The 26,362-nt window shown below is 45.0% G+C and overlaps 1 protein-coding gene across 1 annotated transcript in view; it reads left to right on the top strand.

The window, feature by feature from the left end:
• The window catches only part of MUSK (muscle associated receptor tyrosine kinase), a 56,960-nt gene extending 31,152 nt beyond the window's left edge, over positions 1-25,808 (top strand). Inside the window, exons 8-16 of the mRNA XM_064438378.1 lie at positions 3,635-3,903; positions 8,427-8,602; positions 9,022-9,045; positions 12,198-12,286; positions 12,629-12,788; positions 14,039-14,228; positions 14,498-14,689; positions 20,209-20,357; positions 22,415-25,808. Of these exons, the coding sequence (XP_064294448.1) occupies positions 3,635-3,903; positions 8,427-8,602; positions 9,022-9,045; positions 12,198-12,286; positions 12,629-12,788; positions 14,039-14,228; positions 14,498-14,689; positions 20,209-20,357; positions 22,415-23,091 (1,926 nt within the window). The 3' untranslated portion in view covers positions 23,092-25,808. The remainder of the gene's footprint in view (positions 1-3,634; positions 3,904-8,426; positions 8,603-9,021; positions 9,046-12,197; positions 12,287-12,628; positions 12,789-14,038; positions 14,229-14,497; positions 14,690-20,208; positions 20,358-22,414) is intronic.
• The last annotated feature ends 554 nt before the right edge of the window (positions 25,809-26,362 follow it).

Below are 26,362 nucleotides of genomic sequence, written 5' to 3'. Positions count from 1 at the left end.
CATGGCCGCCCTTGCACTGGGCATTAAAATAAACAGCAAACTCTGCCCCATAAAAAACTCAGCACTTGGTACTCTATTTCACCTCCCCACTCCTTTTAGCCCACGCAAGGCTCTGCCCCAGGAAGCAGATCAGTAAATGTAGTACGGGGGGCAGGTGCATGAGGCTGATAGGGGAAAATGCACTGCCCTCCTCCAGGCTCCCTGTGTTCAGCAGGAGGGAAGCAGCCCCCCAGACATGAGCAGGAGCCTGCCTCAGCCACATCCCAGCTCCTGAGGGTCCAGTGGCAGAGGTCTCCTGGTCCTTGGCTGATGCTCAGTGCCTCCTCCCCTTGCTGGTGCAGCTCAGCTCCACCAGTGGTGCTGCAAGCAGTGGGCATGGCATTGTGCCTGTGCTGCTCCCCCAGCTTTGGTTTCTCCCACCTGTTGCAGCTGCTGCCTGCAGTAATGAGTGCACTGGTGGCTTAACAGAGGATGCTATCTGCTGGTTGTGTAGAACCCAAAGAATATGAGTAAAGGTGTGGGTTTAGGGTGCAACAGTCCACCTCAGCAAGAACTGCCATCAACAATCCATTTCCTCCTCCTCGTTCTGTCTCCCCATATGGTGTCCAGTATTGCCCAACTCCTCTTCCTCACAAGAAGGTGCAAAATAAGGACAGAATTTAGCTGCATCCTTTTCAGACAGTTTACAGGTCTCAGATAGATTTCTTAGCACATAAATCTTAACTCCCACATCTCAGAGTGGGCAGTGATGTGTCACTGATGTCTTTTCCATTTCTTCTTTCTCTTGGCTCATCACAATTCCCGGATTCGGTGCCACCCGGCAGAATGGAGGTAAGAATGATTTTCTGTGGCTGCCTGGGGGTTTTCTCTGGGCCAGGGAGGAGAAGAATGATGAATGAAGGGGATTTGGTTAATTTTGCTTAAACGAAGGAAGCAGGTTTCTGGATGCCAAGCAAGCAGATGAGGTTCACCTAAAGGGAACGCAGCTTCTTTATACAGGCACAGTTGGAGACTGGGACTAGGTAGATAAGGATGCTTCTGTATCAAGCAAGCAGTGGATCACACATCAATAAGGGTGTTTAAAATACAGTAGTGGGCAGAATATTCTGGAGTAAATTCTGTTCACAGTTACACACCTGCAACTTCACTGACCTTATAAATTTACAGGCAAAAGTTTAACTCCAAGTTAAAGTCTTGTCTGTACACAGCCAATATTTTGGTTTGGTGATTACCAGAATAGGGCAAGACAGATTTTGTTTATTCCAGGCAGAGTTATGGATGCATAAAGCCACTTGTATATGGTCAGACATCTACTATTGCTTAGTAATTTTTTCAGTACTGAACAATTTGCCTGGCTTTTTCTTTTTAGAGTCCTAGTAGTGTATTTTTTCATGCCACACTGGCAGATCAATCTAGAATGAAAATGAGAGCATTAGCCTAGGAGGAGGGATGGGAGCTACTGGCCCTCAGAGCAAAGAGCAGAGCCTGAGAAAGTCTGAGCAAATGGCTTTGCACTCTGTTGACACAGGCTCCCTGCAAAGGCCTTTGCCTCCCTCTCAGGGGCTTGAAAGATTGGTTCAGGAAGTTTGTAAGTGATTTAGGGACCACCCAATGATGACGGCAGACTTATGCCTTACACCTGCACCTGTGTAGGTTGACAGGCATGGAAATGGTGATCAAATGCTCAGCCCTTCTGTCCTGCAGTTGTTCTCAACATTTGCTGCATGAAATCCCCTTTCTGTGACAAAGTGTTGCGAGGAACATGTTGCTGCTTGTTGCTGCTTCTCTGTCACAGCCATGTCCGTGTCTCCCTGCAGGTTTTAAAAAAGCGAGAAAACACAATATTAGCACTGGTGGCTCTTGTCAGGCTGCTTCTGCAGCCCACTGAAGTCAGCACCACAGCTGCCCCGTGCATGCTTGTGCCTTCTTTTGCCTCTTCAGGCACAGGAAGGGTGGACATTTCAGATTAAGTACAATGGGCATCATCAGGAAAAAGTGAATAATGTGACCCCCTAGCATGCCAAGGATGGCTCTAGCAGGGTGCTGAGGGAAGCATGGTACTGTGCAGAAACCTGCTCTGCACCAGGTAGATGTCACAGGCTGTGGGACTGGTGCAGGATGCTGAGGGGTGCCTGTGTCACATGAAGAAGTGTCCATGGAGCCTGGGGTGATGCACATGTCACAACATCACTGCTGTTTTGGTACTACCTCATGGAATCAGTGCCTTTCTGTATTTTTTAGCCAATGTGATATATAGGAAAAAAATATTTTTAAATTTACATTGAACCCGAAGCAGTGTAGTTAAACCAGGGCCAAAAAGTCATCTGAAAAGCTGAAATATGGGCATCCTGTATGATCCTTTGTCCATGTACCTCCAGCTTTCCAAAGAAAACCAGCAAGAATCCCCAGGGTTGACAATGGGCAATTATTTGGACAGGGGAAAGAAATAAAAGGCAAAGATACAAATAGCTCTGCTGGCTACTCCAAATGGTTGGCATGTTGTGAATTGAACTCCCTGACCCCAGTTAAACTGGCCGAATGAGGAGTGGGAACAGCTGCACCCAGCCCTCCTCTCTTCCCGATTTGGATGTCGTCCCCCCCCATACAGGGTAGGGCTATTTTCCCAGGTTTCCCCCCCACAAAGGGCACTGCATCCCACAGGCTGCCTGAGCAGAGGGCACATCCTCACTTGCAGACCTTGTTGCCATGGGGTGGCTGTGGGAGCCGCTAGGAGCACAGCTGACCTGTGCATGCCCTCACCCTGCTGTTCCCTTTTGATGGCTGTGGGGAAGAAAGCAGGGAGGGATGATAGCCATCTCCTGCTAGATGCAAAAAAAACACAGGAAAGATAAATAAACAGCCCATGAAGGAGCCAACCCTGCTGTGCTTTTTATTGCTCTGGCATGGATCTGGCCACTGCTTTGCGGCAGGAGTTTGCAAAGTGGGAGACGTGGTGAAGAGAGGAGTGGATTGACCTTGGAGGGAAGCACCAGAAGAAAAACTGCAGAGGCTTGTGTCTTCCGCCTCCCTGTGTCTCCCACCTAAACGTGTGTGGAAGAGAGACAGGGCCAGGTGGGGTGCAGGAGCTGGAGGGGTAAGCAGGAGCTTGACTGGTCTTATCTTGCAAAGAATTTCCTGGCACATGTTGGGTGGGACTCACCTGGCTCCTGCTCATTGAGTCCATCCAAAATTAAACTGTTGTTAGTCAGGAGAGAAAAAAATCCTGAGTTATTGCAGGTGTGCAGCAAGCAGCATGGCTGATCTCTTCTGCAGGGAAGCAGGAAAACAAAATATTTTCCCATTATGGGCTGGGGGCAGGGAGAGGGGCCATGCTAGGTCACAGTTGTGCATGATGTCTCAGTCCTTTTGCCCACTTATAATGCTAGCAACTCTCAACCAGAGCCTCAGCCCTGGAGCTCTCCAGGAGGGCCCTACATTCACACTGGGGTTCCTTGCAGAAGTTTCATTTTTGGATGGTATTAGCTGTTTTTAGTGGTTATAACAATTTACCCTCTCCTCCATCTTCTGTTAGCCTTACAGATGCCACTTGATTCAGAAACAGGGCGTAGGCATCCTGCTCCTGCAGGTTTTTAGGGCTGTGAGCTTATGGTGTGTGTATGCTCTTGTCCTTGACAGCAAGCTGTACAAGGGTGATGCAGGCTACTGCAGCACGTACAGAGGTGAGGTGTGTAGTGCTATCTTGGCGAAGAATGCTCTTGTTTTCTTCAACTCCTCCTATGCTGACCCAGAGGAGACCCAAGAGCTGCTTGTGCACACTGCCTGGACTGAACTGAAAATGGTGAGTTCATTCTGCCAACCGGCCGCTGAGTCTCTGCTGTGTAACTACATCTTCCAGGAGTGCAATCCCTCTGGAGCTGGGCCAGCTCCAAAACCAGTGTGCAGGTAAATTAAAAAAATGCTCAACTTTCACTTTCATTTTGTGGGTATGCGTAGGCAGCAGGGGTGTGGTGAAGGTCTGTCCAGACCTGCAGTAGCACTGAGTGAAAATTGGTCCTCTAGGTTTGCGGTTTGCATGCGTTTTCCCTTTGCTGTCTTCTCTGTACACACAAAGAAGATCTTATCCAGCTCTCTCTGTGCTCACTGCTAGGGTATGGACAGACTTTCAGGCCCAGATGTCTGTGTTATATCAGGCTTTTAGTGGACAGTGTTGAAAAGAAATATCCATTTGAATGACATAATTGATTTAAATAGTTAACATATTGCTATCGGTTAAATCTTACTAGGTCAGTATGTGCTCATTATCACTATCAAAAGTAATTGCTTTTTTTGAATTTTGACTAAATATGGTCACAGTTTGTGCAGCAAATCTGTCCAAGCCAACACAGTAATCATTCAGCACTTCTCACCCCGACAAAGACGAAACAAAAAAAGATTACACCAGAGACACTGCCAGTGTAACTGTACCTGCTAAACCAAACCTCCCATCTGGCTCTTGTATCCTCCCTTATGCAGAGAAATGTGCACTGAAACAGGCCTGACAGGGACCCTGAGGAGTCCAAAGCATCTCCCACTACAGCTAATCCGCTGCTGACAGGTGTTTGTGCAACACGTCCCAGTGACAGAGACACTGGTCCCTTCCCATGCAACCTCCTAAGCAGCCGTTCCCTCATTGCTCCTTGTCCTCCCACCATGGCCATGGAGATGAGTTTCTTCCCTTCCTCTCTGCAGCGAGATTTTAGATCTTCCTCAGCTTCTCAGACTAGGATAAAGCAGGTTTTTCCAAGCTCTGCTCATAGCTCTTCCTTTTCTGGCCTCTGAGGCTTCTGCTCCTTATCTTTCCTTAAATGCTAAATACATGTAGCCTCTAGCCCAGGTTCTGTTAGTGTTATTTGTAATGAAATGATGATTGCTTGGAGTGCCTTGCAGAGGACAGCCCCACAGCGATGTGTGAGGGTGAAGGTTTCTTTTTTCCTAACATAACTGTTGGCCACATCTGATTTATGTCCATTTTCAGCTCCTGGAGAACTGTTCTCTAGTCATTCCCCATTTCGTGTTTGAGCAGCTGACATCCGTGCCTAAGTGCAGTACATCGCTCTTGTCCTCCTTGGACCTCATCTTAAAATAGATTATTCAGATTTAAGTTTATCAGGAGAGCATCCCCATCTCTAGTGTCTCAACTAAAATACAAGTCGTCTCTGCGGACATGGCAAGAACTCTGCCAGCTGGACTTGGGCCAGATGTAGTTTACTGGCAATTATTTTTCCAGATATGTAGGGACTTTTTAGCAGAATCAGCAGCATGTTGCCTTTGTATTCTAGACCTTTCTGATCGCTCCTCCTTTACTAGCTCTACAACAAAAGCATAGAGGAAAATCCCAGTAAGAAACCTGACAATACATTGTGTTGCCTATTTGGTGCCTATGCTGTTCAGTATTCCTCCGCCAACACGGTAGTGGCATGTATGCTACAAAAGAAGTGTATGTGCAAGTATCTACAGATAATCATGCAGCCAAGTACTGAAACTTGCTTTTTGCTGGCAGACTGCTCCCTGCCACCTTGTTGTTCTGCTCTTTGTCATTGTGCGCTTTAGTACATGACCTTTTTTTGAGATCTGTGACAGTATTTATATCTGAGCCACACATGCACAGCACAGTTGTCAGCTAAGGATTTTGCACAGGGCTCCACAAGGCATTTCAGTGAGATCTGGGTCTCACTTCATTTACCCCTGCTCACTAGTGGCCATGCAGGACCAGAACTCATGGTGTTTTGACTGAAGACCTGCACTTCTGTGGCACTTCTGAAGTCAGAGTCATATAAATCAGCACATGATCTCAAGCTAACAGGCACAGATTTTGCAAATATGTCTAAATCATAATGGAGTTGCCTAGCATCATCTTTCTTGAAATCCATGAGTTAATGTTATATTCTTTTCCCTTTAATGATTTTCCCCTGTGATTTTAATGCAGATTTAAATGTAGCTTCCTCATGACAAGAGTCCTGCAATGGCATCCTTCCTGTTTCCTGTCCCCAGAGAACATCAGCTGGATAACAGTTCCTCCAAAGCCCTAACCCAATACTCCTTTTGATAACTCAGACCTCTAATATATACTTCTGAACAGTTGAGATCTCTGGGGGTCTTGAACACATTTCACATGATCTTGGTTAGTTTCCAGTTATCTTATCTGCCTTTTACTGACAACTTTATACCTCTCTGCAGAAACTGGCTAGACAAACCAGTTTTCAGCTGAAATACCTAACGAATAAGAACTTAACTATCTCAGAGGGCAGAGAATTCTCCCAGTTTCTGAGGGACATATTTTAATTTTCATATTTCCATCTTGTTTATTCTCTGCATCTTTTTTTCTCTCCCCACATAATTTTTTTATATTAATCTTTGGGAACTAGCTAGCAAGAATAACTACTGACAAACAGACTGAGTAAATTAAGATGCAATTTGATTAAAATTAGAGTTTTCCTGTTTAAGGGAAAATGATGTCTCATCTTATAATTCTTGATTACAACTACCTTTTATCACTGGCTGCTTCTGTGATAGCAAAATAAACCCCCTAAATTTCTGTTTCAGCCTCTACTTATATGAAGTGATCAGGATTCAGGGAACAGTCTTGTGTTGGTAAATGTCTCACTTTGGTCAGGTCTGTGTGTCCCCACCTCCTCTTAAACAGTCCTTTGTGGTGCCTGAAATGCTGTTGGCCCACTTGTCCTCTTCTGCTGCTACTGTTCTTTGTCCACCTGTCATTTACATGACATAAAATTTCTAATAATAATCTGAAGTAAGCTTTGCGTATGATCTCATCAAGCCCTCACTGCTCAGAACTGTTATAAAAATGGCATGAACCCAGCTTGAGGAGACTGACCATCCCTCCCTCCAGCTCCCTCATCGTGCTTCCGGGGTGGATTTGTGGGTGAAGATAACCTGCTTTTAAGCTGGAGTGGAAAGGATTTTAATGGTCTTTTGCATTTTGCAGTTGAACACTGAATAAGGGGCTTGTTTAAGGATGCTCAGGTTTCAGAAGTGAAGGCAGCTAATGCAGTCCAGATCTCCCAAGTGTCAGCCAGTGCTTCAAATGCAAGATTTTCTCATTTCCCTAGCTAAATATTTCTTTACTTCAGAAGGCTGTTCCTCTTCCACATGTTATTTAACATAAAAAAAGATAAATTATGCCATCTGGCTGCATTCTGGCTTTCATGGAAGTGAGGAAGGAATAAAACAGCACTGGCTAAAACCGATCACGTGGCAGCTGGGTTTTGGTGGCTTCAGCCTGCAGACTTGAAGGGCATCCATTGCTGCTGAAGTAAAGCTGATGCCTTGGTAGAATTCCCAATGGCCTCTGTCCTTCAGGTGCTTTAGAGGGTTTGCAGTGTTGGTAGTCATCACTGAAACTTCTGGCCATCTGCTCTTGCCAAAACTGTTGGCAGACTATAAGTAAAGAAATTGTCTCAGACCATCAGGTGATGAATTTGGCTAAAACCCTCACCACTGACCCAGGCAGTACCTTTATGCATCACTGTGTCCTCTCCCATGGCTGCCAGCAGGTATGGTGGTAAGGAAGGATGTGGATCCACAAAAGACTTCACCTGAGCTCAGCAAGAGTAATCTCTGCACAAAACCTGAAACCTGGTTTTGCAACTCGGGCTCTCAAGAATGAGTACATAAATGAGCATATCACTGATAACTTGACTAATGCAACAAACCCTCAAACTTTCCAGTATTGTACAGTGTTGGGTTTGGGTTCGTTTTTGTTTTTTTTTTTTTTTGGCTAGAGCAGACATTTCTGCCTTGGCCTTCTTCACAAACAGTTTCTGACCTAAGGAACATTTAAACATCCAAACCACTTGTTATCAGTGCATGTTTCTCATTGTTATGGAGGTAATACATTAGGTAGGAGACAGTTAGACCTCTTGTTTTAGCAGGCACTGTAAAGGATTTGCTGCTGACATAAAAAAAGGACTGAAAAGTGTCTGTGGAGAAAAGAGGAAAATTGGATGGGTGATTCAGTGAGATTAAAAATACAGGCAAATATTTAGTTTAAGAAGATTAAGAATTGCAGCTTACCTACTGTCTTTAATAGACGACACTTTAATGTACAAATTACAGAAGACAGGTGAGATTTTTAGAATGTCCTGAAAAATGCTATGATAACTCCCAGACATGATGTTTATTAGTAGAAGATGCCAATAAACCTGTAGGAAAAGATGGGAACGAACTCCTTAGAGACTGTGATGTTTGTTGTGTTTTGAGCATAACTCTGCTTCATTGAAAGTGTAGATATGTGGGTACAGAGTTTCCTTCATGGTTTATGAGCCAGACAGACTGACTTAAAGAAGCATAGCTCTCTTAATGGACTTCTGTCAGCTTGCATAAGCCCTGTACACCACTGCTAAGTGCAGCCGTTGTTATCAAACCATTGACTGCTGTATTTCACTGTTTCTTGCAAAATAATGTAGAGAGAATTGCCTTGCTGTAAAGGATCTCTACTGCTTTAAGGAATGGCTCTCAATGGAGGAAAACTCCCAGAAGGGGATTTACAAGCCAGGGCTGATGCTGCTTACTCTTCCCGAATGCAACAGGCTCCCCAGCCTGCACCAGGACCCCAGCGCCTGCACTCACATCCCTTTCTTTGGTAAGGTGGCACATGCTGTCCATGGTCCAGAGAGCTGTGTTCTTGGTGGGGAGGGGGGAAGGACGTGATCCATAATTTACAGTGAAAGTAAAGGCTCATGGTGGACACTGTCCTGTCAATGCCTGTGCATGGAACTGTGCCAGTCACATTGGCTGTTTGCCTGTCTTGTCCAACTGGGGTGCGGGAAAATTCCCTTAAGCAAATAAAACCTAGCCCTTTATTGAAAGGGTTGTAACAACTTCATTGCCAAAATCAGTCTTAATGATGGCAAAACTGCCATTCAAGTACCATTGCAAAGAAACAAGCTTCTTAAGCATTGCTGGGAGGGAACTTTTTCCCATAGCATGCTCCTAAGCAAGCACCCAGTTATTTCACATACTGGACAACCCCTCCTTACACCTTGTCTTGTCTTTTTACAGATTTTAAGAAGGAGAATGTAACTAGTAAGTAGACTGCTCCAGGATCTATGTTTCTAGAGGTGGGCTTGATATTCTTTTTTGAAGATGCAACTTGAACAGCATTTTTGTGTTTTGCTCTGGTCCTGGATGGCTGGATTCAGGTTATTACCAGGGAATTCCTGGTACTCCAAGGTGTTCCTTGGACCTTCCACATCCAAGGCATGGGGGAAACACATTTCCAGCTCTTTGGGGCTTAGGGAGAATGTGGGCAGGTAACTGCTGAAGGTGATTAGAGAGGCACAGTACTTTTAGGTGGTACCATCCCCTCCAGCCGTTCCACCTTCTTTCTATCCATTGGTTCGGTTTTGCTTTACCCATATTTGGTATTTCTGATGTTGCTACTGAGGTCATCCCAGCCTTATATGCCGTTACTGTCACGGTAACCTGTGTCAGGCTGGGCTTTCAAGGCCTTATTACCCGAAAGGCCCCAGCATACTCCTCCAATCGTCTCTGAAGTCTGTCTGTTTCTCGCGTGACATCCCCCATAACCGACAGCGAGACCACCCATCCCCCATGGCGCTGCTGTGACCTCTGTCAGCCTCCTGCCCTGCTGCTGGTCATGGCTGAAACATGCACGTCCAGCTCCTCCAACTGACAGTTTCAGGATTAGCCACTGAACTTGTCCCACTGGAAAAGGGAAGAACAGCGCCTCCCTCTTGCCATGCGTCTGAGCAGGCAAGATCAGCAGATTTGGCAGCAGCAGGCACCTTCTGCGTGGAGAGAGAAAGTGATAAATGTGAAATCAAGATTTCTGGGAAATTTTCTTTCATGGGAATGCCTCAGCTCCACCAGGCCACCCAAGGCCCAGGCGCGCGGTGCTGCACACCTGGGCTCACACAAGTGCTTTAGCACCCTGTGGGCACTCCACCAACACCACCCAACACTTACAGCCTGCAGCTGCAGCTATCCCCTTCCTGGGGAAAGGAGAATGAGGGAGGGATGCCAGCAAATGAGTGGTGCATTCACAGGATGGTTTCAGCCTCCTCTTGGACGTTTGCATGTTCAGGACAGTATTTTCCCAGGGAGGCATTGCACAGATGTGCACTATTTGGTTATAAATCAGGGAGACATAACAGTAATACTTTAGTGATATTGCCTCTTCTTTTTTACTTTAGAGTCCCTATTATGTGCACAAAATTTTGGGGAGCATGAACCCATCTGTTTTTTAGCTCACTAATCACAGTTATTCAATTAAAACCCAGCTGGATGTCCTTTATTATTCCCTCTGCCTTCATTGTATCAAGACCATGTATGAGAGCATCTGCATTTTCCAGGTCACCAAGGATGCAAGGGTGCTTCCTTAGTGTTGTTGTTGCTCCTTAAGCTCTGCACATTGCTCCTCTAGGGTGTCACACTGATGTTTATTTCAGAACTGTGCAAAAGTTGTTTCATGTTGATTACTAGCTCAGTCATGAGGCAGGTTTCAGGCATTGCTTGCCTTGCCTTTGAATGCAAGGCACTTAAAATGCTGGGCTTAGACACACAGCTATGTTCTAGGGCAGCTTAACAGACTTTACACCTCTGCAGAGCTACAGATGCTTGTGATTTGTGGGCTGTTAGCTTGTTGCAGATGTGAGGCATAATTTGGTAGCTTACATATCAGTCAACGAAGTCCAAGTTAGACCATTTTACTTTTAATTTGCTAATTATTGTGTCCATTGTGGAGGGTTAAGTGCATTCATGAAGTCCACAGCCACTCCTGCGCTGAGGTGTTTACAGGCCTTGGGCTACAGCAACCTGATCCTGTGTTTGAGCTCACTCACCTGGAGCAAACACTGTCATAGTGGTGTTTCTACCTACCTATGTGTAGTGAGTGCCTGGTGGAAATTCAGAAAGGTAAAGGTCTATAAAAGACCCATAACTCCAATCCTGAGTGCAGTGGGTAGTGCAAGAAGAAAAGAGCAGGTAGTCATCATGATGCATTTAGTATGTTCCTCCTACAGGAGAAAGGGGACAATTTGTGAGGATAAATTAAAACACATAGGCTTTGTCTCAAAGTTGGATCAAAACTTACACAAAGCTTTCATGAACCTGAAAAGGACTTGCTTAAAAAAATAGCTTTATTTTAGAACAGGTCATGTCTCCTTATGTTTTTCTTCTTCCGAGCTGCAAGTTTAAGAACACAATAGAAAATAAAATTATGACAACAGTGTTTGCTGGCTCGTTAATTTATCTAACAAGCTTAATAATGCAGTGGACCCTAATGCATGCCATCAACCGGAATGTTAGCCCCTGGTCAGCAGGGTTTACATAAGATTAGCTAGTGTGTTAAAGTGTGTAAGTCTGCATCTCTGCTGCTGTCTTCCTGCTTCCTAGATTATGCCAGCATGCATTAAAGTCTCCTATGAGGACAGGTGGTGTCTACAGTTATGTTTTGGGTACATTTTCCTGCAGCAAAAATGCCCTCAGGATTTTCTGCTTAATTTTTCTGCAGCCAGAGTAAGCATTGTGTATGAACATGAACTACACATTCTTCAATATAAAGAACATTATTTTATACTGATACTATTTCTTCAGATCTGTAGTTGCCTTCAGTGTATGGTTTCCATGCATACTGGAAACCATAGGCTGTTTCCGAACATTCAGTCTAAGAGGACAAGCATTGTACAGAATCAGGGAGGAGGGACACGTCCATGGGATTTTATGAATCCCAGCCCTCTGTTACATACCCCAGGAGTGTGGGTGTCTTCCTGCTAGCGCCCCTGTAAGAGTGCAAGCTGGGAATCATGCAACCAGTGCTGCAATTTGCTTTCGGCCTTGGTTTGGCATGGGTGGCTTCACTGTGGTTCTGCTCTGCACTTTCTGTGTGGAAGTGCTGTGAACTGGGTAGATGCAACGCAGCCATAGCAGGCGTGGCCGGTTCTCTCAATCTCAAAATGCTCCGGCTCACTCTTTGGAATTTAACCAGACTTGGTCTTATGTACTGAGCATAAAATTCATTTAGGTGAGAACAGGAACAGTGAGAACTGCTAAGCAGTTCCCTGCCTGCAGTCTGCAGTTGTCTGGTCCTTTTATGTGCTTCAGATGTGTTGCTAATTGCCAAATGCTCTCATGTAATGACATGAAGTTTACCCTTGTGAGTCCCTCTTGCAAGACATGGACTAGGTGCCTTGACCCCAATTTTTTTTTTTCCCCAGGGACTTGCTACAGTGGCAATGGCCAGTTTTACCAGGGCTGGGCCAACGTCACGGCCTCTGGAATTCCCTGCCAGAAGTGGAGTGACCAGGTGCGCATCAGTGTGATACCCACCGAATGGAGAGCCGTGCTCGAGGTCTGCTTTTCCAAAGAGTTTCTTAGAGCCAGGCAGCCCAATCCCAGTGCAAGGCCTGAGCAGGAGACAGGTTGCCTTCATTCTTGAGTTCACTGGAGTTTCACACTCTCTCTTATTTTGATCTACCCACTCCCTTTCTTTTGGCAAGATGCATTCTCTGTCATTCTGTCAGGCTACTGAAAAGTTGTTTTACCTCTGCTTTCTTTGATCCTTGATTTTTTTGTTTTGTTTTGTTTTGCTAATACCAGCAGGAAAAACTATACTGAAACAATAATCCAATTTTTTTCCTCCCTCAAGGCTCCCCACTTGCATAGAAGGACTCCTCAGGTTTTCCCTGAGCTGTCTGATGCTGAGAATTACTGCCGCAATCCAGGAGGTGAGAATGAACGCCCCTGGTGCTACACGAAAGACCCATCTGTGACCTGGGAATACTGCAGCGTGTCTCCCTGTGGTGATGGTAGGCAACTGCAATTAATGACTTCTGCCACTGTCGTTGTTTTGGGGCCATGCAGGGTGTTTGTATCTTGAGCACTCACGGCGGCACCAATCTGTTCTGCCTTCTGGATTCAGCCAGTCCTGGTTCTTCTCATAGATTCACTCAGCGTCTTTAACTAGAAGGTGTAACATGCACCTTAAAGATGGGAAAAAGAAGATAGGTAAATTGAACACCTTGCCCCAGATTATATTAATGCCAAAGGATGAAATCAGATTTCTTGTGGTATTATGAGAAATGGATTTGCCACATAGTGTTTTGAGGAGAAGGTAGGGTTTTGGGCATATTTGCTGAAGTTGTTTTTCTTCTGGTGATTTTTTAAGAAAAAAACTGAACCCAATTCTAACTAAAAACAAATCTGAAAAAGGTGGAAATGTCTTCACTCTGATGTTGAAACTAAGTATTTCTGTCATGTCTTTTTCAAAGAACAGAACAATTTTTGAAACTTATTTCGTCCAAGATGCACAGTGTTTGGAAATAAGACAATTCTGCTTACACAGAGAACAGGGAAGCTGTGTACTTAAGGGAACAAAAGTCAGCATCAGTTTAGCTAGCCTTAAAAAGAATAGTTTAAATTTCTTTCTGTTCTCAGTAATTGTATTACAGATTTGTGTTTTCTAGAATGTCTTGGAAAGTACTTAGCAGGTGGCTCCTTGAATATTAAGGGTTTTTTTTTCCCCAACAACACAGCCGGATGTATTTTACACTAGTTTACTATATTTGCCCCATAAAGACAGTGAGATGCAAATTGTTAGAGGCAATGGATATTTCAGGAAAGTATCACTGTGTACTTACTTGGTCTTACACTCCTCCCTGCAAATTCCTTTTAGGATACACGATACATTGTGCTCCACATTGTAGACTATTGATCTTTCCCACTGCACACATTACTATATTTGAGTACTGTTGAGACCATCAGATGTGATCTCCCACCTGCAATTCTTGCAAACATCCCTTACCAATGTTGTGTTCCCAGCTCAATGGGAACAGTGTCTTAGTCTTTACCATATCATGGGTTTTCGCATTTCGCAAGCAGAAATAGGTTTTGCTTCCTGCAAACCTGGCTTTCCTAGCATGGGCCTCTCATCCAGTCATACGGCTGTATCTGTAATGTCAGTAATTCCCAGGACATCAGGCTAACTCCATAAATACCTCTTAGAGACAGCCCTATAATCTAGAAGAGGCATAACCTTCTGATTTTGTTTGCATTACAGCATTTTTATCACTAGGAACAAGAAAACCAAATGGAGAGACTCCAAATCTACCCCCTTCTCCTCCCTTTTCCCCTACGTACTCCATGACTGTTATCATCTCGATCATCTCCAGCTTTGCCCTGGTTGTGATCCTTGGCATTGTCACCCTGGTTTGCTGCCGCCGGCGAAAGCAATGGAAAACCAAAAAAAGGTAAAGCTCGGGACTTAATTCAAAGCAATGAATGCTGCTTTGAAAGTGGGCTTAGTGCAAGCTCTGGTGAGTCCCAGTGCCAGAGGACAAGATGGTCTGGTGGCTGTTTTGGAGACATGGCATGACACCTTGCTGCAAGGCTCTTTCAACAGCCCTGCTGCATCTCCCTCTTCCATCCTGGAAGAAACCAGACCTGGCGGAGATGCAGATATTTACCTCCTTCTTGGGGGCTGAGCACATACTGACTGAAAACTCCTCCGTTGTTTCAGAGAGTCAGAGACACCAACGCTCACAACTCTGCCTTCCGAACTCCTCCTGGACCGGCTTCACCCCAACCCGATGTACCAGCGGATGCCCCTTCTCCTCAATCCAAAATTGCTCAGCCTGGAGTATCCCAGGAACAATATTGAATATGTGAGAGACATTGGGGAAGGAGCATTTGGGAGAGTCTTCCAAGCAAGGTAAGCAGCCTGCGTGTGAGTCCTCTCTATCTGGAGGTACATGGGAAAAATTGGCCATTGGGCAACCGCTTATCTGGGCACTGGAAATTCATTCACTCAAACCAAAATCAAATGCATATGTACCAAATGGTACACTCAGGCTTGAGTAATTATTTCTGTTGTCCATTGCTTTCTGTTGATATTTGTTAAATTTCTGTCACAAATTACTCTCCTGTTCTTCTCTCTAGTAGATGCAATGTCTTACATACCAAAGTCTGGTGTAAAAGCTTAGCTAAATTTATCATCTCTGTTTTTGCCAAGAGTATTGCCTGTGACATGACCTATTGTGAAATTCTTGCACTTCCCAGTATTTGCAAACTGTCAGTGCGTGGTGTCCTCCATTACAACGCCAACACTGGCCAGTAATTACCACAGAGGCCAATGTGTCATGCTACAGTTAGGTCCTGAGCCAGTTTCCATTTGATTCAGTGGCAAACCCAAACCAAACCAAAAATCCCCTAAAAACCCAAAACACTTAGGCCAAAAAGTTTTTGGGATTTTTTCATCCCCTTTAGTAACTCATTTTTTATTCTTGGAATTTGCAGCCATTGTTGCTTGTTTTAAATTTAAGGTGTTTGATGAGATCCCAGTTCTGTTAAATCTCATGGGAGGTGAGATCATGCACTTCTTCAAAAGTGAAAAATGTTTCACTGAAAAACCCAGACATTAACCCAGTCCTGCCTAGACTGAAGTGGATGGAGAGTGTCTTGCTAACCTTGGCAGAGTCCATAACTTCTTCAGGACAGTCTTTGGCCAGTACTGGCCTCCTGGGAGGATCCCATCCCCAAATTCCTGAAAGAAAGTAGATAGACTGTCCAGTTCCATGTTTACTCAGGATGGTTTTCTTTGCCCTTTATAGTCAACAAGCCTGGGATTTGGCTGATTTTGTACCTGTATCTGGAGTAGTGTATGATGACCTTAAAAAAACCAGGGGAGTATCAGAGTCCCTTCACATGCCAAGACCTGCATGATGGAACTGCTCCCATTGACTTAAAAGACAAAGGACTCTCCTTGCAAAGAGCAGTCATAATTGCAAATATTTGTAATGTTTATAGTTATGCTGTTAACGTATCTGCTAGGAAGAGTTACATGCAGGTTACATGTGTTAGAGTAGGGAAACAGTTTGAATAGTTGTGATGGATTTTTTCTTTTCTAATGAAGAGATGCATTTTTTTCTACTGGAAGAAGTGCAAGCTTACATTTCTTTACTATAGAGAGCTAAAAATAACAAACTTCAAAGGGTGTGCAGTGGGAAAATCACAGATGCTTAACTTGTGATTGATTGTTAGCCTGGATGGCAAAGCTGAACATGTCAAAGCTTGAAATGAGAACAAGGCTGTAGGAACTGTGCCACAGCTGTGCTCAGGGCACTGTGCGCCAGCTGGTGCAGGGACACAGGGCAGCTCTTGTCCCAGCCTCAGCACAGAGCTTGGGATGCCCTGCAGAGCATCGCCTTCCCACTCGTGTGTCAGGGCTCTTCACCATGGTGTGGGTGTGCAAGCAGGGTGGGTGGTCTTCCTGCCAAATGCTGCTTTGATCCTGTGCTGGGAGCTTAAGTATAATTTAATTGTGGCACAGACCTTTCTGAGCTGGACATGACTCTCACCCATATCGAGCAGGACATCTCAAAAGGCATTCAAATGGCACTCTAAAGTGCTGTGTTAAGCAAGTGCTAAAGTGGTATAGAGACCTTTTATGTGTATTTCATCCACCCAGTGCTGCAAATTCTTTTAATTAAAGCTTTCTACTACTGTCAGTGGAAACTGGGAGAAAAATAGAAGGAAAAAAAAAGAAAGTGAACACATCACCGTAGCCAGCATTTGCAGAGTGGAGAGTACCAGACCCTGAGAGAAACACCTGCTCTCTGTGGCACAGGGAAGGAGCACAGAAATATTGCTTCTGAAGGACTTCCTTATTTTCATCAATATCTCTATCAAAAGTCCTTCAAAGGCCTCATATTTCCAGGGAACATTTAAGCCACTGGCATTTCTATGCACCGCTGGCAGATCAGTGCAGACTGCTGATCCAGTAGAACCAGCTGTGCATCCCTCTGGGTTCCTGAAGATATCACAACTCAAATCATTGCCTTCCCATCTCAGATGGATAAAATGTACTTGTCTACATATGTTAAATGGACATCCCAAGCTAAGTTTAGCAACCCTCTTGCTTCTCCTGGTCTCAGGTTTCTCCCTCTCCTGTAAACAGCTCTGTGCGTGGTGCCAGCGATGCCTTTGCCAATTGGCTTGCTGTGAGTCCTGATTCAGTGTTTACTCACTCCTGGGTCAAACAACATGTTAGGACAGGAAGTGTCTGGCTATCATTTACTAGCTTCTCCTGAAAGGCTGCCATCTTCACCAGGGGCAGCTTCACACTGGAAAGGATGAGGAAGTAAGCAGTTACCCTAATGGATGTCCTTAAAGAAAGATTCAGGACCTGGCTCAGGTCTGTCCTGACTGAGTAGTGATGGCCAACTCAGGATCCTCTGCCCCCGGTGCACCCATGCTGGCCCCATGTACCACCAGAACACAAGCCCTGCGTGATTCAACACAGACCGGCATCACCTCTATGGTCCAGGCTATGCCTGAAGCCCAGGACTGCCTGAAAGCCAGGATGTGGGGTCTCTGCTAGCAGGCCAGTAGACTCCCACTGCAAAGGCAGAGCTCACTGTCTCTACAAGAGACAAGGCTGTCCCTGTGGTTGGAGTTTCTCTAACAGAAGTCTCCTCATGTTCTTTCCAAGTGCAAAGGGTGTTTCTTTGCCCTGCTGCCTCAAATAAAGCTGAAAAGCAGTATGGATGTTAATTAAAAAGAAACTACAATAAAACAAGCCCCTTACCAATACAGAGCACTCTTGTGCCCACATACAAATTTCTCCAGAGGGTAAGGTAAACGTAGGTCTCCACCAGGCTCAGTAGGTTTTAATTACATCATGTAATGATCTCACAGAAGCTACTCAGCTGTGATGCTGAGGAAGATGAGGGACAGGACACAATATCAAATACAGGTTCAAGCTGCTCCTCAGTTTTTTTCAGTTACTGCTCTGGAAAGAAAACCTGACTGGAAACTTAAAGTCAGGCACTCTCTGTAGTTAGGCTCAGGGTGAAATCCCTAGCTGCACTGCTGGTTAGTTCTTTGAATGGCAGGTACCTAAAAGCCAAATGCTGTCAGTGTTGCACAAATCCACTGACAGTGAAGAAGGCGAGGACAACTGCTGTCTATCCTGTATGCAAACAGTGGACATTTCGCCTAAGCATTTATATAATCACAAGGCAGGAAACCCTAAGTAATTTCTGTTGATGCTTCCCAGTTCTAGAAGAAATTTACTTATTTTCTAGAAAACACTCCATGTACTGGCGCACTGCCTGAATTCTGGTTAATTTCAGAAGCAACAGCTCCCCATTGCTCCCCTACAGATGTGCCCCTATGCCTTTGTGCAAAGACTGTCTCGGGCACCAAATGGGTCAAGCTCAACAGCTCCTTGCCAAGACTGCAAACAGAGTCTGTCTCTGTTCCAGATCAGTGTGATTTTCCCAGGTCTGCTAAGAACTGGGCTGAAGTAGCACATGAGTTACCAAGGGTGAAATTGCTGTTGCCTGAAGGCCCATTAAAAGGCTTTGTACAGCTTAATCTCAGTTAAATTACATTTAGGTTAGTTTATATTACAGAATTTGAGTGAAGAGTAGATGGATGCGTGTACTTCAGGCTTTGGCCTGGGGTGAGCTTCTCTCTCTGAAGCATGCAAGATGGAGCTGTCCCTGCCCTTGCTAGGTCTGCACTAGGTCTGCACTAGGTCTGCAAGGCAGTGATGAGTGGTAATCTACAATAAGGCTGTTTTGAAGAGATAAAAGCCCTCCTCTTATTACTTTTAAATGCTCTACTGGTTTCTTCAGGCTGTTGCTGACTTTCTCAAGTGCTGAGGTTAGACAGCAGCTGGTAGGTGCTGGTACTTCTCCCCTAGTACTAGACTGGAAACTTGCTGCCAGCACAGAGGTAAAAAAGGGAGACATTTTGCAATAATGGAGGCAGTAGCAGAGAAGCATGGAGTCTGCTCCTCTGGTCTAGCATGTTGGACCTCCTTGCCTGAGTGTCTCAGCTGCGATCTGGCCACCTGTGAGATTCCTTTCTTGATGGGCACCCTGCCATCTTCTGACATTTGACATTTACACCATCCAAGTGCAACTGTGGCAACTGCCATCTGTCTGGAGTAGATGACAAGGAAACTGGAAGTTTGCTTTGGAAATTGGAACCTCCTCTCAGGGCTACTGAGCAGTAAAATAACCTGGCAGTTGAGCAATGGGGGGGCAGTCGGGCCGCCGTAGTAACATGACACATAAATGGGCGTTGCTTTCCGTGGGCTGTGGCTGGCTACCTGTAAGGACTGTGTTTTAACTGCAGGACCCCTGGGAAGAATTTACATGGGCAGAAAAATGCAAGTCTGAGGCTTGAAGGGTGGAAGTTACTCTTCTTTGGCAACAGCTACCCCTAAATCTTTGGCAACAACTACCCCTAAATCTTTGGCAAGCCCATTTAATTAAACTTGTTGAGGGCACAGTGACCTTTGGTTAAGAAAACAAAATGAGTCTGTGATGGGTCTAAGTCAGGAAGTTCTGTGTTCTATGGATTAGCATCTCTAAACTCTAGCTGAAGATTCACCAGTGTTTTAACACATGCATATTCACACATTACCTTGTTCTTCAGATAAGGTACATGTATACTTTGTCCCTTCTCTCCTGTCACCTGTTTCCACAAAACTTGCAGAAGCATAACTATTTCCTAGACCTCAGCTCCAACATGTTAAAGGCAGCTGAAACCAGCTATCGGGTTTATAACTTGTTGAATTACAGGCATACACACATGCCACACACACACACACAAAGAACAGTAGCAAAAGGCTATTTTCCTTACAAAACCAGGGGAATATACTTCCTGCAGCTGTTACTTTCACTCTAATGGTAGCCAGACATGCCAATGCCACCATTGTGCCTGGTATGGGACAAGACACAGTGAAAAGAGACTCTTTCAACCATTTAATATAAAATAGGTTTATTTTTAACTTTGGTAAGCTCAGTCATTATACCCCAAAAGTGAACTGTGTGAACTGAAGAGTCCATCCTGCCCTCCATGAAGTTTCTGATGTGACCTCCAATCCAGGAAGAGATTACTGCTTACCAACCTGTTATTTATTTACCTCTTAACCAGTCATGGTAAAGAGTCTGTAGGCAAAAAGAGCAGTGTCAAAATAAGCTATACTGGATTTAGTCCCCCCCTGAACTAAATTAAAAGTCTCTGTACTATGCAGTGCAGGCACGACCAAGAGGTAAAGATGGTCATCATGTTCCTTCAGTTGGTCCTGGGGCTTCCACTTTCCTTTTTTATTTTCATTTTTTTCTGTCAGCCCATCTTTTCGCACTGGAAACAGAGCCTACATTTGGTGTGTATACATCTCTCACTGATGCTTTCCTTTCTTGTCTCTCCCTGCAGGGCCCCAGGACTGCTGCCATATGAGCCTTTCACAATGGTGGCAGTGAAAATGCTGAAGGAGGAAGCATCTGCAGACATGCAGGCTGACTTTCAGAGGGAGGCAGCCCTCATGGCAGAGTTTGACAATCCGAATATTGTCAAACTTTTAGGTATCTGAATAAGGCACCCATGTACAGAGTACCACCTTCTGCAGATCTGCTGTGGGGTCATTGGGGGTACCAGGGTTGACAGACATGCATGACTGGTGCTTAATGCAAATGGCAATGCTGATCTCTTGCAAGAGAAAATGCCTCTTGCAAAAGAGGTGAGCTTTTCTATGAGCCACAGCATGCTTTGCTAAATTGTCCACCAGAACAAGTCTCAAAATGTCAGTCTGATGCTTTTGCCTTAACAGGATGGTGCATCATAACAAACCCTCCTTGTCCTGCATTTAGTAGACTGTTGACCATCTTGCTGCCTAGCTCTGCTTCCAGTTTAATAACATTGGCACAGATGCCTTACAGGGAAGTCATGAGCTTACTGGAGCTGTGATTTATTCTGTGGGTATTTAAAAAAACCAGGCACAAGTCTTGTTAGTTTTATGGGTCCCACTTACTATTGTGATGTCTGAACACTCACCAGCATTAAAAAAACAAAATGAAACAAATAAACAAAAAAACTAACCACAAAAATGGTCCCTTCTTTCCCTTCCGAGCTGAAAAGAAACCTCAGTTTATTGGGTTTTTTAGAAAGTCTCAATGCTGCAGCTTGGCTAATAGGGCATTCCCTGTGAAGAAAGCTGCTGACCAAATTTTATTTCAGTAAATTTTCAGTTTTTGATGGAAGTAGATGTTGCTAGCTGCCTTCACCTGGTAATTCTGCTCTAAGTTGTATGCAGATTTGATCCCTGGGAACAGGCAGCTGAGATCTTAATTTATTTCAACATGAAACTCACAAATTTGGAAATAGATAAGTTCCAGTTTTGGGAAAGCTGGGTTGGTACAAGTACTTTGGCTACAGAAAAGAAAAGCAGGAAATGCCCCAAACTGAAATAAACATTGTGTTTACAGTCAACACTTTTTAGGTCAGGAAAGGGCAAAGGTACAGGAACAAACTCGTTTCACATCATGGGGGTGTGGAGAAAACAGCCACATTGTTGAAGACAGCTTAGACGATAAAGCTATCACATACACTCCTCATGATTGTCAGATCCTGATTTTATCACACTGGAACAGCTATCTGTTTTTCCTCAAAGATTCAAGTGTTAGGCTATCAATAAGAATTTCAGATTTCACAATAAGTGAATCACCAATTGCTAAATGATGGCACTAAGAAAATAAAACATATATTCTAAGTGCTAGCTTTTGCTGGTTGGCAATTTAAAAATAGGCATGCAAATATTTTTGCCATATCACTGTACAGTCAGTAAAACTGGTGGAAGTGGGGTCCTGTAGTGATGCTGGCCCCCAGTAAAGCTGGCGTAGGGCCAGACGTGTGCCCTTCAGTCAGACTGCGTTCTTCATCTATCAGATGTGGCAAATCTCTCCATTCTGATACCTGTTTTTAATTCATCTTTCTTTCATTTTTAAGTATCTGTCATGCAAAAAGTAATTTCTGCAACCAACATATTTTGCATGAACTATTTAAAAAAAATGGAAAAATCCAGAAGTTGTAGTGGGAGTGTTTTTCAGGTGTCCCACTGAGCCCTTGAAAATGCACCTTGTTATTACTCCTGAATTCTTCCTGCATATGTGTAGGCCCTACACCCATATCAGTATAAGTACAATAATTACAACAAACAAAAGAATTAAAAAATACCATGTTCAGATCTATAAAGTTCACTTTCTTAAGGTATGTCCTTCCAGTTGCACCTGGGAAGAGGTGCAGTACTTCTGTTAATGCCAACTTAAGCAGGATTGGGCTTTAATTAAGCATAGCTCCAAGAGTGTGTCTTTTTCCTGGGACATCCAGATAAATCAGGCAACTGCATGACTTCTTAGCATCTCCCACAGAACTCAGCATTAGATCCTTGGTGAAGGAGCTTTGAAGGCACAAAGGGATGCATGCAAAATTGATGGTATTTGCATGCTTCACCATTCTCTCTGTCCCTTCATGTATTGTTGAAAGTCTCCCCTTTGTTTAAGTATTTTTGGATTTCTCTTGTTTTGCACAACAGAACCCTCTTTGCTACCCAGATGACTCAAATGGTACCTCTGTCTTCTTCCAGGTGTGTGTGCTGTTGGGAAACCGATGTGCCTGCTCTTTGAGTACATGGCCTACGGGGATCTCAATGAGTACCTGCGTGACCGCTCGCCCCGCAACCTTTGCAGCCTGGTGCACAGTAGCCTGGATGCACGAATCTGCCTCCCCAACCCCCTGGCTCTGTGCTGCACCAGCCAGCTCTGCATTGCCAAGCAGGTGGCTGCTGGCATGGCATACCTCTCTGAGCGCAAGTTTGTCCACCGGGATTTGGCTACTAGGAACTGCCTGGTGGGGGAGAACATGGTGGTCAAAATCGCTGATTTTGGTCTCTCAAGGAACATGTATTCAGCTGACTATTACAAAGCAAATGAGAATGACGCCATCCCCATCCGCTGGATGCCCCCTGAGTCCATTTTCTACAACCGCTATACCACAGAGTCTGATGTGTGGGCCTACGGGGTGGTGCTGTGGGAGATCTTCTCCTATGGCATGCAGCCCTACTATGGGATGGCCCATGAGGAAGTAATCTACTATGTGCGGGATGGGAACATCCTGTCCTGCCCAGACAATTGTCCTCTGGAGCTCTACAACCTGATGCGCCTCTGCTGGAGCAAGCTGCCTGCCGACCGGCCAGGCTTTGCCAGCATCCACCGCATCTTGGAGCGCATGTACGAGAGGGCCATGGCCACCCCATCAGTGTGAGGGGTGTGCCTGGGGGTCCCCCATATCCACCTGTCCAGACTGACTTGGACCAGCCCATGGGCTCCTGAGCGATGCCTCCACGCAAATCCCTGCTTTAGGGGGAAGAGAAACAGCTTGTTGCTCTGCCAAGCAAGAAGTGTGGACTGCAGCCCCTTACGGTAGGCTATACCTCCCTGAGTGGGACTATACCTCCCAGATGACAGGACTAACGCCTGGCCACCAAGCCTGGACCCCTTGGGCTGGCGAGGGTGCTGATCTTGCTAACTCAGTACCTATATTAAGCATTTCCAGGAGCACAGAGTTCCCCAGGGAAGGAAAACCAACCTTTCACTGGTGGCACTTCACTTCCTAAAAAGTCCCTCCATGTCCTTCTGCATTTATTCTCTTGCCTTCTACATTTTTCTTCCCTTCCTCATATATTTTCAAGTATTATTTAAAAAAAAAAAGATTGCAGAGTTCAATCTTTTGGGGGATACTCTTCACTATTTTATTTTCTCATACTCACTTATTTTTGTAGACAAAGGATGATTCTGAAGCCATAGGCCACTTTCTTTTTTCTTTTAACTTCCACCTTCTCTTTGACACTCATGAACATAACATTGACAGAGCAAAACAGGAGCCTGCAGGACCGCTGGCAGCCACCCATATCTCGTGTTACACAATGAGTAAACTCTGTCAAGCACAGAGCCTTACGTTTTCAAAAGTGGGAAGTCCACAGTTGATCTGATATTTGTTAAGCTCTCACCCAAAAACTTGCCTCAAGCATTGAAGCCCATCTTTCCAGGCCTCCCCTGCAACAAAGCCATTTGGTGGTAAGAGAGAAATTCAGCCCAAAGGCTTGATCCTGCACCTGGTAGTTCTCCAAGGTGTATTTTTTTGTCTCTGCCTGTAGTACATTCCTCACTGCACCAAGAGCAGGGAGAAACACAGTCACTCTTGCAGAAATGTGGCAGGTTGTGCTACTTATTTCTTTTATTTTCCCTTCCTATCTTTGCCTCCTGTTTCTGGTTTTCCTTTCCTGACAGCAACTCCTAGCCTGTAAGCCCCAGTGCAATGCTTGCTGGCCACCTTCCCTTATGCTGCAGTTTACAGGCACAGGAGTAAAAGGTGGATGCCTGCCATCAGTGGCCTTCAGAGACAACCTGAGAGTTAGGAGAAGATGATAAAAAGGGGGAGTTCACACAAAGTGTTGCAGACTGTCCATCTGCAGGGCAAAGATGAGAGTTCCTCAGTTACATGTGGTCCACAGCCCACTTCCAAACACCAGATGTCGTTTCTCTGCTAAAATTGTAATGGAGACTTCAGTGCCAGAGAAACTGTGTTCCTCTGAGGACAGGTTTTACCTTTTAGTTCCTTGGGCGGTGAGAGGCAGTTGCCTCAGAGCCTCATCACTGATATGAAATACAGCTGTAGGCAGGGATGCGCATTACCCCTGCAGGGCAGGAGCTCCAGTGAGCAAGCAATTGGTGTGGCTTCCGTAACTGGGACACACTGGTTGAGTCTATCCAAGAAACAGCAGTGGAGAGCAGCCATCCATAGGGCTACCAGGAGCAGCCTTGGTTTCTGAAAAGTAAGTTTGAAAAGCTCAGCCAACCACTATGAAGTAGAAAACTGGAAAGCACGTATCTTCCTCTGCTGTCTTCCTGTAGTGTGAGCTCACCTCTGCTACATCATAACCTGATCTTCTTCTTTTTTCAATCTTTTTAAAATAACTATAGTTCATTCTGGTTGTGGCCACAAAAGCATAGTTTAGTGTTATCAGATCAATGCTGTCAACTTCACTTGAAACAAAGAGCTCGCAATTACCCAAGACATATGAAGAAAGAGAAGGCTCTGCTTGGGCTGTGAACTATTGAAATGCTACAAATGCTTGGACATCTGTACAGTAAGCTCAAAATGACCAGTGCTGTCTTACTCATTTAGCAGTTCTGCCATCATGCTACTATGATGCAACAGTTTACTGAGGTCTGAATCCTAAAAAAAAATCCCTCTAGAACCCTAAAGACCTCAATTTAAATAAGATAATCACCAGAGGTCCTTATGTACCACTTTATGACCACCTCACAGCCTCTGCATTAAGTTCTGTTAGATTTTGTCAGGTACCTGGCTGTCCTCCCTGCTCTGGGGTAGCAGGGGTGAGGAGGTGAGTCTGGGAGGGATGGGGGCTGAGCTGCACCCCCCACTGTGCAGAGGTGCCTGCAGCCTCTGCTGAGCTGAGCCCCAGTGCTGCTCCATCTCTGTAATGGAGGATGCAAATCCGAGAGCTTTGTAGTGCTTACAACAGCAGGGGTTTTGTCACTCTTTTTAGAGAGGGCTGGGTCAGACCTTGTATGTGTGTAGCAGTGAGGGGCCAGGTACTCAGCACCTCCTCCTAATCTGGAAAGCATCTTACATGAAGCAAAGGGTGCAAGAACAGTTTGTAAAACCGGCACCATTTACAGTCCAAAGGACAGTCTGCCTTTCTGCATCTAGGATCCCAGCGCTGGCTTCCTTTGCTCACTCTGCATTTACCAAAGCTAGTCTATCATGGTTTTCTTCTTGTTTGCATGTGGGATGAAGTTAGATGCCTGTAATGCCATGGGCTATGAAGTTTCCCGCACTTTCCTTGTGAAAGAAGGACTCCCACAAACTCGGAAGAGTAGCCCTTTTCATTGCATTTTCCTAGCCCAAATCCTTCTCTCAGTGACCCCATGTTCAGATCAAGGTGGGCTTGCAGTTATAAAAGAGTGGAAAATTTGGTTTTCCTTGTCTAGCATTCCAACCTTTGCATCATAAGTATACATTGAAATGTGTGGCAGTGAGTGACTGCAGGTCAGGATGGAAAATACTTCCTGCGTTATAAGAGGAAAGAGATCATTTCAAGATCGACTCATGGAGCAGCTCTCTGCAGCATGCTCTCTAAGGATGATTATCACTTCTGCGTTGCAATCCAGCAGGAGGGCTTAGCACCTAAATGGTGATGTCCTTTGAGGATTAAATGGTAGACAGGCCTTCTGCTGCCTTGGCATGTAGCTGGATTTTACCCTGAGAGTTTTGTCCTGTTCTACACTTTTCAGCTTGCTAAAAGCTAGATGTTGAATTGCTTTCATGATTTGCCTTCTTCCACAGCTTTCTTTTCTCCTCCTTTTGTTTGAGACTTCTGCTTTCTTCAATGTATGTTATACAGTGTGCTACTCCTGAGACTTCTAGACTTTCTGTATTACTATCATATAAGTCAAATTATTTTACATAGGAGTAAACAAAGGGATTGTGAGAGAGTAGAAGATAAAGG

The sequence above is a fragment of the Phalacrocorax carbo genome, chromosome Z (genome assembly GCF_963921805.1).
Source record: "Phalacrocorax carbo chromosome Z, bPhaCar2.1, whole genome shotgun sequence".
In the NCBI taxonomy this organism is placed as follows: Eukaryota; Metazoa; Chordata; class Aves; order Suliformes; family Phalacrocoracidae; genus Phalacrocorax; species Phalacrocorax carbo.
The sequence above is the reverse complement of the archived record's forward strand: the minus strand, read 5'-3'. Positions and strand labels throughout refer to the sequence as shown.